The 17,132-nt window shown below is 37.9% G+C and overlaps 1 protein-coding gene across 2 annotated transcripts; it reads left to right on the top strand.

Moving 5' to 3' along the window:
- The first annotated feature begins 57 nt into the window (after positions 1 to 57).
- Positions 58 to 10,596, top strand: MITD1 (microtubule interacting and trafficking domain containing 1). 2 transcript variants are annotated; one of them, XM_040454008.1, is made up of 7 exons: positions 58 to 280; positions 6,311 to 6,412; positions 8,279 to 8,415; positions 8,496 to 8,582; positions 9,284 to 9,399; positions 10,288 to 10,348; positions 10,461 to 10,596. In XM_040454008.1, the coding sequence occupies exons 1-7, from the start codon at positions 130 to 132 to the stop codon at positions 10,554 to 10,556; spliced, it is 750 nt and encodes a 249-aa protein (XP_040309942.1). In that variant the 5' UTR covers positions 58 to 129; the 3' UTR covers positions 10,557 to 10,596. The 2 variants fall into 2 exon arrangements, with proteins under 2 accessions (XP_040309942.1, XP_040309943.1); XM_040454009.1 differs by lacking the exon at positions 58 to 280 and adding an exon at positions 304 to 459.
- Positions 10,597 to 17,132: the final 6,536 nt, after the last annotated feature.

Raw genomic sequence — 17,132 nt, 5'->3', positions numbered from 1 at the left:
CAAGGCCATAAAAAGAGAGCGCAGGCGCAGGTCTGTCACGTTATTCCCCCCTCCCACCTCACGTCCCCGGCGCGGCAGCGGCTGGCTCAGCTCTGGTTGTGTTTGAAGCAGAGAGGAGTTTCTGTAACTATGGCGAGATCCGGACAGGAGCAGGAAGCCGAAAGCACAGCTGCATTCAAGGTGCTAAAGCGGGCGATGGAACTGGACTCGGAGTCCCGGTACCAGCAGGCTCTGGTGTGTTACCAGGAGGGGATTGACCTGCTCATGCAGGTCCTGAGAGGTGAGCAGGGAGCCGTGGAGAGGATACCAGAGGAAAGGAACTGGATCCGCAGTTTCTGGGGAGTGAAAGTTAAAAACCCTTCTTGTACACCACCAGGAAGCAGTCACAAACAGAAGGTTGATATTCTACAGGACAAGTGGACTGTTTTCTTTTAGATTGATGTCATCAAAAAAGACAGGGTCAGTACTCTAGATTTTGAAGAGACAGAATCAAATCTAAATATATAAGCCTTGATAGGACTCAGGTTCGAAAGAAATGTAAAAATACATTTTTGGATCCTTTTTGGAAAGTTTGAATATGGATTGGGTAACAAATTATTGACTTTGTGTCTTGGGAAGAATTTGTCATAATGTCTGAATTTAATTTTAAGGGGGGGGGGACCCGGAGCAAATGTGGCAGAATTCTAGCAATTCTTAAATCTATGTGATCGGTAATAAGGGTGTTCGTTACACTATTATCTTTGCTTTTATGTTTAGATATTTTCGTTAGAAGTAAACAAAAATAAAATCACATAGCGGTAGAATACCTTAAGTACCTTTAAGTACACCTTAAATAACGGGTGTACTGAAATTCGTTGTGAGAAATACATAGGATTGTGGGTGGGCACAGCGAAACTTGATCTGTTAATATAGTTATTCAATGTTGAGAAGTACCCAAATAACCATTAACAACCGGTACAATCTCTGGCACATAGTAGACACTCAGTGATTATGTATTAAACTGATTTAAGTTCCTGGTCCCCACGCCCTGTAGCTCCCAGTCTGGCCGAAGATCTCCCCTGTGTGCCTTTTAGCCTAAGTATTACAGAAGCTTTTGGACAGCAGAGGGCGCTTTTCAGGGTTGGGGGCTTTAGTAGTAAAACTACTTTGGGAAGGCCCAGATGATGATGAAGATGAAGATGATGATGATGGAGAAGAAGAAGGAGATGATGATGATGGAGGAAAGTAATTATCTTTTATGAGTGCTGAGTGCTAGGCACTGTCAGAGCACATGAACATCATGATCTTGTTTCATCTTTACAATTGCCCTGAGAAGTAGGAGCTGATGTTATCCTCATTGTACAGCATAAAATTAAACTTTTCAGTTCCACCACAGTTAGTCAAAATTGGGAGCCCAAGGCTTTAAAGACTCTGGTATACTGACTGCCAAAAAAAGAGAGGGTGTACAGTGTTGGTCAGGTGGATCATTGCTTAAGTTCCAGTGCTCTAGGGTTGTCAGGTCAAGCACTACTCAAGTTCTGGCATTCTGGGAATCTGAATCAGGAGAACTATAGTTTTGCTCCTGTGTGCTCTACTGATTCTACAGAGGTTATATAGAGACAGTGACCTGATCTTACAGGTTAAGATACAAATGCAAATAACTCTAGTACAGGAAATAAGTGCCAGGAGAGAGAGATGGACAATGAGGATTTAAATAGTTAAAGGTCATTTGGGGGAGGAAAGGTGGAGGTGGCTTTTGAGGAATAAGTAGAATTTCAGAAATGAAATTCCGCAGAGTGTTTAAATTCTGTTTGTGCTATTTTTACCAAATAAGTGGTTCACTTTGGTTCATTGTGTGTCTCTAGAAGAAGAGTGAGAAGTAAAGTAGATTGAGGTGTGGTGTGGATGACCTTCACTGCCAGGAGATTTTAACTCCTTCCATAGACAAGGAGAAACCATTTAAAGTTTTTATAAAGGAGTGATGTAATTAGAGTTGCATGTCAGGGCTTGTCTCTATTAGGAATATGCTCTCCTCCCAAATATCTGCATAGCATACTCCCTCTTCTCTTTCAGTTTTTTATATAAATAGTACCTTCACTGTGAGGCCTTTCCTGACGTCCTGTGTAAAGTTACAACCCCATCCCAGGACTCCCTTGTTTTCTTCCTTGTTTTATTTTATTTAATAGTACTTATCACAATCTAACATAAATATTTTACCAACTTCCTTTTATTGTTGTCTTTCCTCCCACTTGAATGATAGGGGATAATCATGTCTGTTTTATTAACTGCTGTAGCCCCAGTGCTTAGAACAATGTCTGGCATGTGGTAAGTTCTCAGTAAATAATTCTTGAATAAATGAGTGAATATGGCAAGAGTGGGGGAGATACTAACCTGAAGAGACAGAAGTAAAGCAGACCAATCGAGGAGCTTCTGCAGGAATCAAGATGAGAGGTGAGAAGGGCCTGAAGGAACCAGAGGGGTGACACCAATATTAAGAAAGGAGGAGACAGTCTGGATATTGAATAATTGGCATTAGGACATGACTAGATGTGGGAGTGAGGTTCAGTGGAATCCAACCTGCTGTAAGTAAGCCTAGGAAACTGAGATGTGATGTTTGAGGAATGGGTCTACATTGTTAAATTCTGCCAGCTGATCGAGGGTGATCGTTAAAAAGGACTACTTTATTTACAGAGGACAGAGAAAATAGAGTATATTTATAGGCAGTCGCAAAGTAATAGTGGAATTTAAGAAAAGAGATATTATAGTCTGGTTCTAAAGGAAGCCCAGAGTATGGTGAATGAAAAAAATTATGTAGGTGATAATGATATTAACAAAATTTATTATTTCCTACAAGCCAGTCTCTTTGATCATTAATCATCTCCCTGTCTAAGGAACAATTTCTCTTTGCGTGTTACAGTTGAGGATACAGACAGGTTGAATAACTGGCCATGGTCACACAGCAAAAGTGGCAGAGCAAGTTTTGAACTAAAACCATCTGACTCCAGATGCTTTGCTGTTAACCACTGTTCACACTGCCTCTTTGTAACAGAGACCATAAAATGCTTAATCCTGATAAAAAGACCAGTTCAAGGTTTTTGGGTTTAAAGAAATGTATATAAACCTAGTGGAAGAATATGAGTTCTCATATCACCTTAGGAGCAAAAACAGGATTCCTCACAAGAGATTTATAGATTATAAATGGATAGATAAGGATTTTCTTAAGCTACTGAAGTATAGGCATGAGACAGTAGGGATCTTGATACTAATTTTCAAGTAGAAGGACTTGAAAAGAAAAGAATTCAGTAATTATATTGATATCAATAATTTTTTTTTAACATTTATTTATTTTTGAGAAGAGAGAGACAGAGCATGAGCGGGGAAGGAGAAAGAAAGAGGAGACACAGAATCTAAAACAGGCTCCAGGCTCTGAGCTGTCAGCACAGAGCCCCACGCGGGGCTTGAACTCACGGACCGCGAGATCATGACCTGAGCCGAAGTCGGACGCTGAACCGACTGAGCCATCCAGGCGCCCCATAGTGATATCAATAAAATGTTGGAAACAACCTGAATACCCTGGGAAGAAGAGAGGTTGAATAAAGTGTGGTACATCCACACAATGGAGTGCTATACTGCTGTAAAAAACAATGAGGATCTGTGGAAGCGATATGGAGTGATTTCCAGGATACACTGTTAGGTGAAAACTACAAAGGACAAAGAGATCTGTGGTATGCTATCCTTCATGTAAAAAGGAAGATATTCATGTGTCTCCTCATTTGTTCGAAACAAAGGAAGGATAAAAACAGAAACTAATGAGGTTTGTGGGGTGGTGGAAAAGAGGTACAAAGAAGGAAGGAATGGGAATGGGGTAGCAAGATGAGGAAGGAATAATGCTGCTCTGAATTATTCAACTGTGATACAGAAGCAGGTGGACAAGAAAATAGGTAACTCAATTATCTCTGGAAAATAGTATTTTGACCATATTCTGTAAGGTTAAAGACAAAATGAATTATATACAAACATTGTGTTTTACTTGGTAAATGTTTTTCTCCCAGAGGTAGAAACTACTTTATATGAGTCTTGAATAAGCCAGTATATATATTGTGGATAATAAAAGAAGTTACACATAAGGAGATAAGGCTAGTATGAACCCTGTGGGATCCAAGTTATCATCATGAACTTATGGTTTTTAATATATATACAGATGTGTAGACACGGAAATAAAGGCAGATATATGTGTGTGTTAGTAACCCTATATATATTTACTTTCTAGCCACAAATTGAAAGGATCTGGAAGTAGTGACAGGACTCCCCTAGTGGCAGCAAGTATACTCAGCACCCAGAATTGGATTTCTTCATACCATTCTCCAATAAAAGGAACTTAGGGCTTTGGAAAAATGGTTGATTCCAGGGCTGGGGCAGGGAAAATACAAGATGAGTTTAGAACATTTTGCACCAGAAAGCAAGGAAGTGCTCAAAATATAATGGGTCATGTTGAAAGTACAGGGGTCAGCCAACATGCAGGAGCTCTCAAAGCCAAAGCTGATAAAGTTAGGGCAAGATAATAATATTGCATTTGCAGCAACATAGATGGAACTAGAGAGTATTACGCTAAGTGAAATAAGACAGAGAAAGCCAAATACCATATGATTTCACTTATATGTGGAATTTAAGAAACAAAACAAATGAGCAAAGGGAAGAAGAGAGAGAGGCAAACCAAGAAACAAACAGACTCTTAACTATAGAGAACAAACTGATGGTTACCAGGGGAAGATGGGTAGGGGGATGAGAGAATAGGGGATAGAGATTAAGGAGTGCACTTGTGATGGCCATTGGGTGATGTATGGAAGTGCTGAATTACTATATCATACACCCGAAACTAATATTATACTGTAAACTAACTGGAATTTAAATAAAAACTTAAAAAAACAATAGTATTGGATTACAACCCATAAAATAAAATAAATATGCATGAGTCGATACTGATACAAATTGATCACTCAATAAATAAATAGATGGGGGAGAATGGACAGCTCTTCCTTATAGTAGCATTCCAGTTTATAAATTAATTAGGAATGATGGAAATAGAAAATCCCTGTTTGACAGACACTGCAGTGATAACTGTTGCAGGCAAGGACTATCAATGGATGCTAAAATTAGGGGGTGAAAGAGTGATGAGAAACAGGATATCTTCCCACAAGATACTTATCAATTATGAAGGACAAAATAGTGATTTTACAGTGGAGTGATCTTTGAACTCACCAGTAATAACATATATTGACATCATGTACCGAGAAGGGCATGCTTTCATGATTTTCTTCCCCAAAATGCATAACCTCAATCTAATCATGAGAAAACACCAACAGCCCCAAATGAGAGACATCCTACAAAATAACTGACCACTGCACTGTTTCCCCAAATGTCAAAATCATAAAAGGTAGAGAGGCTAAGGACCGATTTCAGATTGGAGGAGACTAAGGAAACATGACAATTAAATGCTGTGCAGGATTGTGGACCAGAAAATGAACTTTCTTTTTCTCTAGTGGGAACATTGGTGGAATACAAATAAGGTTTGTGGATGAGTTAGTAATGTTGTATCAATGTTAATTTCCTAACCTTGATAATTGTAGCATATTCACATGATATGTTAACATTAGGGGAGTTTGGGTGAAAGGATACTGTGTGCCATTATTGCAGCTTTTCCATAAATATAAAACGAATTCAAAGTAAAATGTTGTTAAAAAGTGGGAGTTTAAAAATGAAATTATTATGGAAAATATAAGTAATAGCAAAAAGAAGGAATGAGGGAACCAGAAGTGATTTAGGGGCGAGGGACTTGGGGTAAGGTTTTATTGATAATATGTATTCAAAAAATACCTTATATTTTTTGGGTGACTGGGAAAAAGACTGAGCATGAACTATAATGGGTAAGTCTGGAAGAGAAGCTGGTTTTGTGGAAGAAAGATAGGTATTGTTTCCTGTGTTTTGATTTTGTTAAGATTTCAGACTTAAGGTTGATTAGGACGAAATGGTTCTCAGACTCAGGTTTGAAAATAAGCCACCTTTGTCATCACCTCATCAAATTTGGTATCCCCAGCAGTGAGACACAGTGTCAGAGTTCCCACTCCTAAATAAAGCTGTTTCAGATGCTTAGTGCAAAAATGGAGGTCTTGGTGATCAAACCAAATTTGAGCCCATTTGTGTATTTGAGGATTGAGGCAAACCATGCTAAATAGGACAGGAAATTTGTGGAAGAGTTGGGAAACTGGAAATAATGCCTGTTTAAATAGAAAAACTTTTTGGAAATTTGAGAGTGTATTTTTTTAATTTGTAGGCACCAAAGATGTTACAAAGAAATATAATCTCAGAAAACAAATTTCTAGCTACATGGATAGAGCAGAAATAGTGAAGAAATACACGGATCAAGAAAAAGAAGGTAAAGAGGCTGTTTTATAGAATGTGTCCATAAGTAAGTGTGACAAAGCCCATTTCATCCAGTGTTTCTGGCTCTGCCTTTTGTAACTCTTTGTGGTCTGGACCATTTATCCCTGGGAGCCTATAGTTTTATTCTGCATTTCCATGTCCCTATATATAATCTATATTCTTAACCCTTTTAGGTGGGGAGGTGATTTTCACACACCCTCTTGAGAATATCTGATGAAAGCTATACATACTGCAGAACTTTGCATGCCATTTTAAGGAATTCACTGCAGATCCTTATGAAGCTTATGTGTGGACTGGAGTTGAAATAATACTATGCAGAAATAGGAAATGTAAATCCTGTATTTTATTTCTGTTTCACTTTCTAAAATGACCAAAATGTTAAAGTAGCTAAGGAAACTCCTGGGACTTCTTTAGGATTTTGCTGTGAACCAAAACATTTCAGGAGTGAAGTATTCCTAATGACTAGAGATGCCACTAGTTGTCCTTCCCTACTTACTATTAATCTACTTATGAGCATCCAGTTTACAAACATATGTCTATAATTGGTCATTACCACCTTTGCCTGGCATAATCCTACTTTTTTTTAGCCAAAGTTACTACTGTCCTCAAAAAACCAGTGCCTCCAGACCTCAGCTGCTCTTCCTTGCTATCCTTATATGGCCCTCCCCTACCTCTTCCTAGTATTCCATATGAGCCCCTACCCTGGGTACCCCCCGCCCCAGCGAGCTCCTCTGTTGAGTGGGAATAAAATTGTATTTCCTTCACCCCAAATTGAAACTCACAATGAAATTTCCTTTTAAAACATTGATGAAATAGAGTACCATCAGCATTGTGGTTTGAATACATTGGGTTAAGTTAACCTTTGTGGGTAGCTTGGCTTGAAAACTGATGCATAGTTGCTAGTAACATCATATCTGTGGAAATACTAGGAAAAAAATCCAAACTACTGTTTTTTAAACAAACTTTAAATTGGCAACCATCACATAAATTAGGAACTACCATTAGGGGTCATGTTTTTAAAAAAATCTTAAAGATCTTTGATAACTTACTCAATAATCATTCGTTTTGAATGAACAAAAACTATGGAACTGTTTTACTGACCCTGTGCAATCCTAGTCTTGGGTTGTTAAGAAGTGCTAAAATTACTACTTAAAGTACTCTATGGGGCATCTGGGTGGCTCGGTTGTCTGTGTGTCCAACTTCGGGTCAGGTCATGATCTCGCAGCTCATGAATTCGAGCTCCACATCAACTCTCTGCTGTCAGCATGGAGCTGGCTTTGGTTCCTGTCTCCTTGTCTTCCCCTCTCCAGCTCCCGGTTTCTCTCTGTCTCAAAAATAAATAAAAACATCAAAAAAAATTTAAATACTTTATAAGTTCTAAGAAAGCCTTCTAAATTCCATGTATTTATATGTTTAATACTTTAGCCGTTAAATTGCAGGACACAGAAAGACTTATATCTGAAGAGAAGGACCACATAGCCACTGAGTTATATAGCTTATGGTTCTACTCATGGTGACAGAATTATCAGCTGTCATTATACATATAGACTTCTCTTGAATAAACTGCCTGGTCTATAGGATTCAGCTCAAGAACCTCTTCCAAGAAATCCCTGGACTTTCCCATTTGACCTCCATGAAGGCAGAACTCACTTATGGAATTCTTTGCCTTATTTATTTCTGTACATATAGCATCTTGCATTGTGCCTCGTATATATGTAGGAGGCATTCAGAAATGTTTGCTGAGTGGAGGAGTTAAAAAAATTAACTTGTATCTGATCCTGATTAATCACTATATGTAAATAGTATAAAAAGAAAATAAATTGTCACTGGTTTTATTATTGAAACTTGTGTTTTTTAGATGGAAAATATCATCGGCAGATTAAAATAGAAGAGAATGCAACAGGTTTCAGTTACGAGTCACTTTTTCAAGAATATCTTAATGAAACAGTCACAGAAGTTTGGATACAAGATCCTTATATTAGACAGATTCATCAGGTAGGTGAAATGCAGAAAAATATGATGAAATGTTACTTAAAATGTATGAGTTAGTAATAACCCGTCATGATGTCTTTCAGCTGTATAACTTTCTTCGATTTTGTGAGATGCTTATTAAGAGACCATGTAAAGTAAAAACCATTCATCTTCTCACCTCTCTGGATGAAGTAGGTATCTGGAAGCATTTACTCTTTCTTCATGAATTTTGTTTAGCTAGGAGATGTAGTTTGAGCAAGGAAATGTGGACACAGTGCTTCAGCTAGAGCTATTTCTTTGGGAATTGTACAACAATAGGCCTAAAATACCTTCAGAAAAATGCTATTGACTTTTCTGATTTTCTTGTATCTTGCATTTGGCTACTTTGCTAAACTATAATTCAAATAGTTTGTCAGTTTAGTTTCTTGGATGTTCTAGGAGATGATCACACTGTCTGCACTATTGACAATTTTGTCTCTTTACCAATGATTATATCTTTTTCTTGATTTACTGTATTGGCTTTCTGGTGGATCATAGCATGATAGTGAGCATCTCTATCTTGATTTTGATTTAAATAGGAATGCTTCTAAATAAACCAGAATTTTAAGATTAACTTGAAGAAAGCACCCCATCTTAATAACTAAATAGCATTACGAAAACACATTTTAGGAGATAGGATAGAATTGTGTTATGTGTACATTAGAAAAAAAACAATTATTTTGATAAAAACAACTGCCATTAAACTGCTTCATACTTTTATTGCTTCTTTGAGATAATAGACATTGAAACTAGTATAGAATCTTTCCCATTTTATCTGATACACATTGTGTAGCTTAATGATAATTTAAAATAGTAATAACTAAACAGAAAATCATATTTTTCCTATTAACAGGGTAGTGGGAAAGAGCAGCAAAGTAGTGGCCTGCAAGAAATAAAAGAGTCACTCAAGAATCATGGAGTGCTGTTGGAATTAGAATATTCTTCTTCAGTACATGACCGAGAAATTAGGTTAGTTATAGCAGTATTTTAATTTTTATGCAGTTGAATATACTTATTTTAATGCAATATAATTGCATATAAATATTCAGTTTATTAAAATTTTAAATAAAGCACAATTTTAGTATCTTTTCACTTTTTAGGAAAAAATCTGGCTTATTATATCTGAGTTTCATATCTCTTAATGGAATAGTTTACATGTTCTGTTTCACGTGAGAAGAGGAAGTACTTTTCTGTTCAAGCATACATATAGTGTTGGGGTATTAGGATAATTTTCTGGTGGTAATATTTAATATTCTGATGATTTTAGTATTCACTTATATTTTATGAAATAATCTCATAGGCATGACAGTATGCAGCAGTGTCTACAAGGAGACAGTATATGTAGGTATTTTAGTAATATGTTCCTCTGTTTCGCACAGTAGCTTTCATATGTTTATAGTGAGTGCACCTTTAGTTTTAATGAAAACTTAAGCACAACCTAAATGCAAAACAGCTGAAAATGCAGCTGCTGTGGTTGAAGCAGAGGTCGGGGTCCAGAGTTCATCCTGCGTATGTCCTCCATCTCTAGGTAGGGAAACCCTGCAACGCACCATAGCCTGACCTGAATACATTTAGCAGAACAGGAAAGTTTTATCAGAGGTCTGAAATTCAAGAATAAGATACAATTTACTTGACAAACTTGTTACCATCTAATCAAACCAACTAATGGTTTCTTTGGACATTTTATTTCATTGTAGACACGGCCCATGAATAACTCCAAGTTTGGTTCAACTCATGCCACTGGAGAAAATGATTTTCTTTGTTAGGGGGAAATTTTGCTGACACTTACTACACTACATCTTCGATAACTGTCTGACTTAAATGTCTGGAATATAATACTGTATACTATTTCAATAGGTTTAACAATGGATGGATGATTAAGATTGGAAGGGGACTTGATTATTTTAAGAAACCACAGGTAAGATATAGTCTTATGAGTAAGTATGTTGTACTTTTTGTAACATTTTAACAAATGGCTTTGGACTTTTTTATTAAAAAAAAACAAAACACCTCTTTTCTTCTCTTCTTAGAGTCGTTTTTCCCTTGGATATTGTGATTTTGATTTAAGACCATGTCATGAAACAACGGTGGACATTTTTCATAACAAGCACACAAAAAAAATATGATGGGCAGTAACTTAATTTGCATTATATATTTATATTTTAAGTGAATATTGATTTTGGGTTTTTTTTTTTTTTTTTTACTTTGGACAGATCATTTCTATAATTATGTATTCAATAATAAATTTTTACATTTCTACTAATTTATGGATTCATTGTTCAGTTATGTAACAATCCTAAATATTTTTTATAAATATATTATTTAGTGGATTTACAGGATTTCTAGTCATATGATTAATTTAAACATTTTACCAGCTTTTCTCTTAATTTGACTATTGGGGAATGAATCAATAAACAATGAGAACCTATTAGGAAGATAAATTGAATGTTAATCTTGCCCCTGGGTAAGATATAAAGAGTCCAGGAGGAAAAAATCATGGATTAGAGTACTCTTTTTTTTTTTTTTAAAGTTTTTTTTTTTAACGTTTATTTCCTTTTGAGACAGAGACAGAGAGAGACAGAGCATGAATGGGGGAGGGTCAGAGAGAGAGAGAGGGAGACACAGAATCTGAAACAGGCTCCAGGCTCTGAGCTGTCAGCCCAGAGCCCAACGCGGGGCTCAAACTCACGAACCGTGAGATCATGACCTGAGCCAAAGTCAGACGCTTACCCGACTGAGCCACCCCGGCGCCCCTAGAGTACTCTTAAAAGACAGATGGGCTTGGGGCACTTGGGTGGCTCAGTCGGTTAGCATCTGACTTCAGCTCAGGTCATGGTCTTGCCCTTCCCGAGTTCAAGCCCCACATCAGGCTCTGTGCTGACAGCTCAGAGCCTGGAGCCTGTTTCAGATTCTGTGTCCTCCTTTCTCTCTGCCCCTCCCCAATTCACGCTCTGTCTCTCTCAAAAATAAACATTAAAAAAATTTAAAAAAAAAAAAGAGAGAGATGGGCTTGTAGTTCTAATAACCAAGGAAAAAATACTAATTTTATTACAATTAAGTGTTTTTGGCAGAAGTACACTAACCTTGATTTATCCAATATTACCTAACTTCATAAAGGCAAATCATCCCAATTATACAGATGCATTTTGCATCATTTAACCTTGGCTGGCACATTTGTAAAGCTTTGAGTCTTAGAATCAACTATTCTGGTTAAGCTCATCCATCCAGATGCCAGATGACTGGTTGGGGACAAAGACTAGGTTCCATGGAGATAGGCTGGGATTGCAGACTATCACATATGGAGAAGACAGAAGATTACATTCAAGATTAAATAGCATGGAGGACCTAAGCCAGGTAGAAGCCACGGGAATATGATTGGGCAGAGTGGTCCTGGGTGGCTTGGACACCAGATTTATGTTTTACCTGTGGGAACCAGCAGTCGCCTGACTGACTTGGCACAAAAGACCAAGAAGGAATTCCAGAGAAGTTCCTAATATTTTTCTTTGATGTGTTCAGGTTCACATGCTGATAATGCTAAACCTGAAAAGACTCAAACCAGTTTGCCAAGTTTTATTATATTGGAATTCAGGGTCTCAGGACAGCACTTGGAACAAGTGTTGGACTTAATCAGAAGTTACTTTCTGCAAAGTATCGTAGCTTAGCTTGCCATCCTGTAGACATAGAGTGGCTTTTCATTCAGGTGAGAACATGTATTAGAACTCCTTATTTTCATGTTAAATAACAACTCTCATTTCTTCTAGAGCATGTGAACTTATCATTATAGAGACTCAGCAATCTATAACTCTGTGAAATTAACTTTTATCCAATCTACATAGGAATCCTGCCTAAGAGATACTGATACTTAAGGGAGAGCACCTAACAGACATGCTATCGATAATACTAGATATTTGAAATCCATCCCCATGTCCAATTAGGACATCAGAAGTCTACCAGATGCAAGTTACTTATTAAATACATCAAGAAATGTGCAAGAGCTATATGAGAAAACTATAAACTTTATGGAAGAATATGAAAGAAAACTAGGGAAAAACAAATGATATTCTCAAAATGGGAAGGCTTAATAAGATGTCACTTCTCCCTAAGTTAATTTATAAACTAAAGGACAAAGACACTTAACACTAGGAGACTTGCTTGACCAGCCAAAAAGACATAAAGCTACAACATATATATTTTTAACTGTATGAACATAAGAATGGACAAAACAGTAGCAAAGAATAAGGAGTCTGGAAACATCTGGGAGAGGAAGTGAATGTGTGTAAGAGCCCTCAACATACAATAAAGGTGTTGTTCCTATTAGTGGGGGAAAGAGTAGACTATTCAATAAATGTTTGGAAAAAACATTAGATATCTACCCCACATAGAGGTTATTGTGTTAAAGAGCCAATTAATTAAAAAAAATTATTTTAGCTCCACTAAATGTACTAAGTATAACATAAAACCCACGAATTATCAAGGAAAGAAAAAAGCAAAAGATGTGATCATGTAAATAGTTAAAACTTGACTAAAGAGACCATGAAAAGTTAAAATGAGATCAAATTTACAGCATACAGAGAAAAGGGTTAATAGTACTAATATATAAGAAAGATACCAGGGGTGCCTGGGTGGCTCAGTAGGTTGAGTGTCTGACTTCAGCTCAGGTCATGATCTCATGTCTCGTGAGTTCAATCCCCATGTCGGGCTCTGTGCTGACAGCTCAGAGCCCAGAGCCTGCTTCGGATTCTGTGTCTCCCTCTCTCTCTGCCCCTAACCCACTTGCATTCTATCTTCATCTCTCAAAAATAAACACTAAAAAAAAAAAAAAAAAAAAAAAAAAAGAAAGAAACAAAGAAAGAAAAATAGCCAACTTTTCAGGAAGTAAGCTTAATCTTGCCTCTTTAACCTCACCAAGGACTTTGTCCTTTGAGCTATCTCCTTCTCTGCTCTATTGTTGCTGCCAGTACATATATCCCCAACTAGACACCTATTTCTTTGTTCTTCATGAACAAACTTCTTCAAGTTCTCTATTCAATTTTTTCCCATTTTCTACCCACATACTCATACTTAACTTACTTCAACCAGGCTACCCAGTCACTCCACTGAAAATGCTCTTGTCAAGGTCAACAGTGACTTCCATATTACCATATCCAGTGGCTACTTTCTTCCTGTTTCTTGGCCTTTCAGGAGTATTTGACCCAGTTGGCCACTCCCTTCTTGTGAAACTCTCAAATTCTAAGAAACACATTTTTTTTTCCTCCTCCATTGGCCTTCTCCTAAATTACATACTAAGTAATAACCTCTTTTTTTAAATTTACACTCTCCCCCAAGTGATTATACCAGTAACTTCTTAGTGAAAAGCAACAGAAACTGCTCTTACCTGATGTAAGCAAAAAAGAGATTATAAAGAATAGTGGGTAGTTCAGTCTATCAACACAAGAGCTACAGACTTGGCCTTGGAGGTTCTGCAGTGAAAAAAAAAAAAAAACACATCTAGAATCACAACACAGAACTAATCAGATGATACCACTGCTGACTCCAATGCAAGGCCTGGCCTGAGTAGCCTTATTATTACTTATATCAATTAAAGTACAGGGCAATACACTGTCAGCCTCAGCACCTTTGCTGCCCCCAGATATTCAAGCTCCTGTCACTACTGCCAGAGAAGGGTTTTCACCATCGCAGGTTCTCTGCATCATGATCCATTCAGAATCTGAAGCAAGTGTATCTGATTTTCAGAGTACAGAGTCCTGTACCCTCACCCTAGATTCAAGAGAGGTTAGGAAAAGAGTACAGTGAAAATTTCAGTTTCCATAAAGGGGGTGGTGGTGTTGGTTTGCAACTTCTGGAGTTCAAGTGAAATTTCGAAACTGGCCTCCATACACTCAGGGTAAGGAGAGAGTGAAGAAAGAGGCAGACCTCTCCAGATTGGTAGGGGGGGTTAATAAGCAAGGGAACTTACATATGAGGCTTGTCTTGGGTGGCTACAAGATAAGTAACCTCCACACATGCCTTTAGAATCTCAAGAGTTCATGGAGGACCTGATGGGATTCAAGTCACATATACAGTGCAGATGGTCTCAGTAGCCTATTACTCTCTCAAGGCCGAGTCCTTGAGGTGGTTCCCAGTGTGGGAACAGTGGGAAGAACGTATATTCCAAGGACAGGGGGGACAGGAGCCTATGATTGCCCATATCCGGTCTGAGGGTCAACTGGCAGTCACATCCTTTTGATGACCTCTCCAACATCTGGGTTCTACCTCCTGCCAACGTTTATAAGGTGGACAATTCCCCAGACATATTAAGGGGACTGAGATGCTAAACACTTTAAGCTTCAGCTGAATTATAATAGTTCACAATTACCATTTACATGGCTTAAAATATTATTTGTATGCTGTCAACTCCTAAATCTATAAACTAAACCAAAACTTTTCCTTGGAGTTGTGATCTCATATATTCAGCTGGCATTTCATCTGGCATCTCAGAAGCACAGACATTTCAAATACAGTAAAACCTTGGATTGTAACTTGTTCTGTGAGCATTCTTCAAGATGAGTGAACATTTCTGATAAGTTTTAACTCAATAAGCGTGTGATATCTTGCAATATAAGTACTACGTGATGCCGAACGTCACATGATCACTCTCTTGCTGTGGGATTGTGGGTGATTGTCTCCTATGCTTGGATACTTGGTCTCAGGCCACGGTGTTGGGCAGAAATCAGTGATTTTTCAAAATGTTGGAAAGTGCCTACAACTGGCATTAGTTATTTTATGTCACCTCAAAGCACATGGACAGTCCTTTGCTTTTCCATACAGGAGTAAGCTTAGGAATGCTTTGCTTCATTCTAGGTCAGGCTGCCTGCAGATACAGACCCTTTCCTCTGCTGCCTTATTGCCAGTTACATTACATACAGTATGACAAGAGTTTATTAACACTGTACTGTAGCCAACAGCCGTGTGAAATGTATACAATGGCAGAAAGAGGTTGAAAAGAAAGATGGTAAGGAGGAGATGATTACAGTGGAAAAGGTTAAGAAGGAAATCATCAAGAAGTACGGACAAGGTATGTGAATGGCCGAAATTGCAAGATTTTATAAGAAGTCTATGTCTGCATCTTGTCTGCAGAGGAAGAGGAGAAAAAGGCAGAGGAATTCTTCAAATGAGATGAGGGAGATGTGTAAAATGTGGGAGACCGTACACAATTTTGTAGAAAAATCACCACCCGAATAAGGCTGTAGCAGTACAAGCAATGAATCTGTTTAACGACAATGCAATGTCACATTTCTACAAAATCTTCAAAAGGTGGCAAGAGCAAGTGTCATTGGATAGGTTCTGTGTTAAAGTTACATAAAAAGAGAAAGATTCCATTGAGCCAATAGATAACAGAGGTTCTGTTAGTGATAGTGAAAGTCGTCCTACACAATAACCCTACTCTCTCTTGTCTCCCTCACAGCAGCCACGAAGGTTTTCAGAGGTAAGTGCAGGTTAATTTATTTTTCTTTATATTTTGCATTTTATTATTTTACATTATGTTACAGTATTGTAATCATTTTTATATGAGTATTTTTGGGTTGTGGAATGAATTACCTGAGTTTTCATTATTTCTTATGGGGAAATTTGGTATACAAATGCTTTGGATTACAAGCATGTTTCTGGAACGAATTATGCTCGCAAAACAAGGTTTTACTGTAAAGGATGTTGCAACTGAACTTTGGATACACACTCCTCTACTCCCTGTTTACTCCCATACATCCAATTGCTCAAATAAATCTAGAAGTCATTCTTGATTCCTCATTCTCTTTTATCTCCAGGTGGAAACGATCAGAAAGTTCTGTGGACTCTAGCTGCAAAACATACCTTTTCTATTCCAGGTGATACCTATTAAATGTCCCTTTTGGAACTTGAAGCCCCTAAAAACTTTCACCTGATGATATCCTTGCTCTTGAGAAACAAATGGTATCAGAAAATCATGAGTGCTTTATTGCACCGAAGCACATCATATCAAGATTTTTATACCTTTCTTAGAAAATAACTTTCACGGGGTGCCTGGATAGCTTAGTCGGTTGAGCGTCCGACTTTAGCTCAGGTCATGATCTCACCGTTCATGAGTTCAAGCCCCGCGTCGGGCTCTGTGCTGACAGCTCAGAGCCTGGAGCCTGCTTTGGATTCTGTGTCTCCCTCTCTCTCTGACCCTCTCCCACTCACACCCTGTCTGTCTCTCTCTCTCTCTCTCTCTCTCTCTCACTCTCTCTCTCAAAAATAAATAAACATTAAAAGAAAAGAACTTTCACATGTTGCAGCTTAAAAAATATGCCCAGAGAAATCTCTTCAAAATTGTTTACTTGCTATTTAATATTGCTGCAAAAGAACAGAAGGACCTGCCTATGAAACCTGCCTCAAATGAAGAACAGTTAGACTGCCAATTGTGTTTGTCCCAGGAGCCACTTGAAAAGTAAAATCCAGGACGCCTGGGTGGCTCAGTCCGTTGAGCGTTGGACTTCGGCTCAGGTCATGATCTTGCAGTTCAGGAGTTCAAGCCCTACATTGGGCTTGCTGCTGTCAGTGCATAGCCCACTTCGGATCTTCTGTCTCCCTCTCTCTTGTCCCTTCCCTGCTTCTGTGCTGTCTCTTAAAAATAAATAAAATAAAACATTAAAAATTAAAAAAAAAGAAAAGTAAAATCCCCTTCACTTACTCCACTTCCACTTTGA

Source organism: Herpailurus yagouaroundi, unplaced genomic scaffold, assembly GCF_014898765.1.
Source record: "Herpailurus yagouaroundi ecotype Mexico unplaced genomic scaffold, PumYag 210, whole genome shotgun sequence".
NCBI lineage: Eukaryota > Metazoa > Chordata > Mammalia > Carnivora > Felidae > Herpailurus > Herpailurus yagouaroundi.
The sequence above is the reverse complement of the archived record's forward strand: the minus strand, read 5'-3'. Positions and strand labels throughout refer to the sequence as shown.

Excerpts from the sequence above, each read along its gene's own strand:
- MITD1 (XM_040454008.1), top strand. The coding sequence starts at position 130 with ATGGCGAGATCCGGACAGGAGCAGGAAGCCGAAAGCACAGCTGCATTC. Across the intron at positions 6,413-8,278 it reads CACGGATCAAGAAAAAGAAG|ATGGAAAATATCATCGGCAG; the intron begins GTAAAGAGGCTG and ends TGTGTTTTTTAG. Across the intron at positions 8,416-8,495 it reads ATATTAGACAGATTCATCAG|CTGTATAACTTTCTTCGATT; the intron begins GTAGGTGAAATG and ends GATGTCTTTCAG.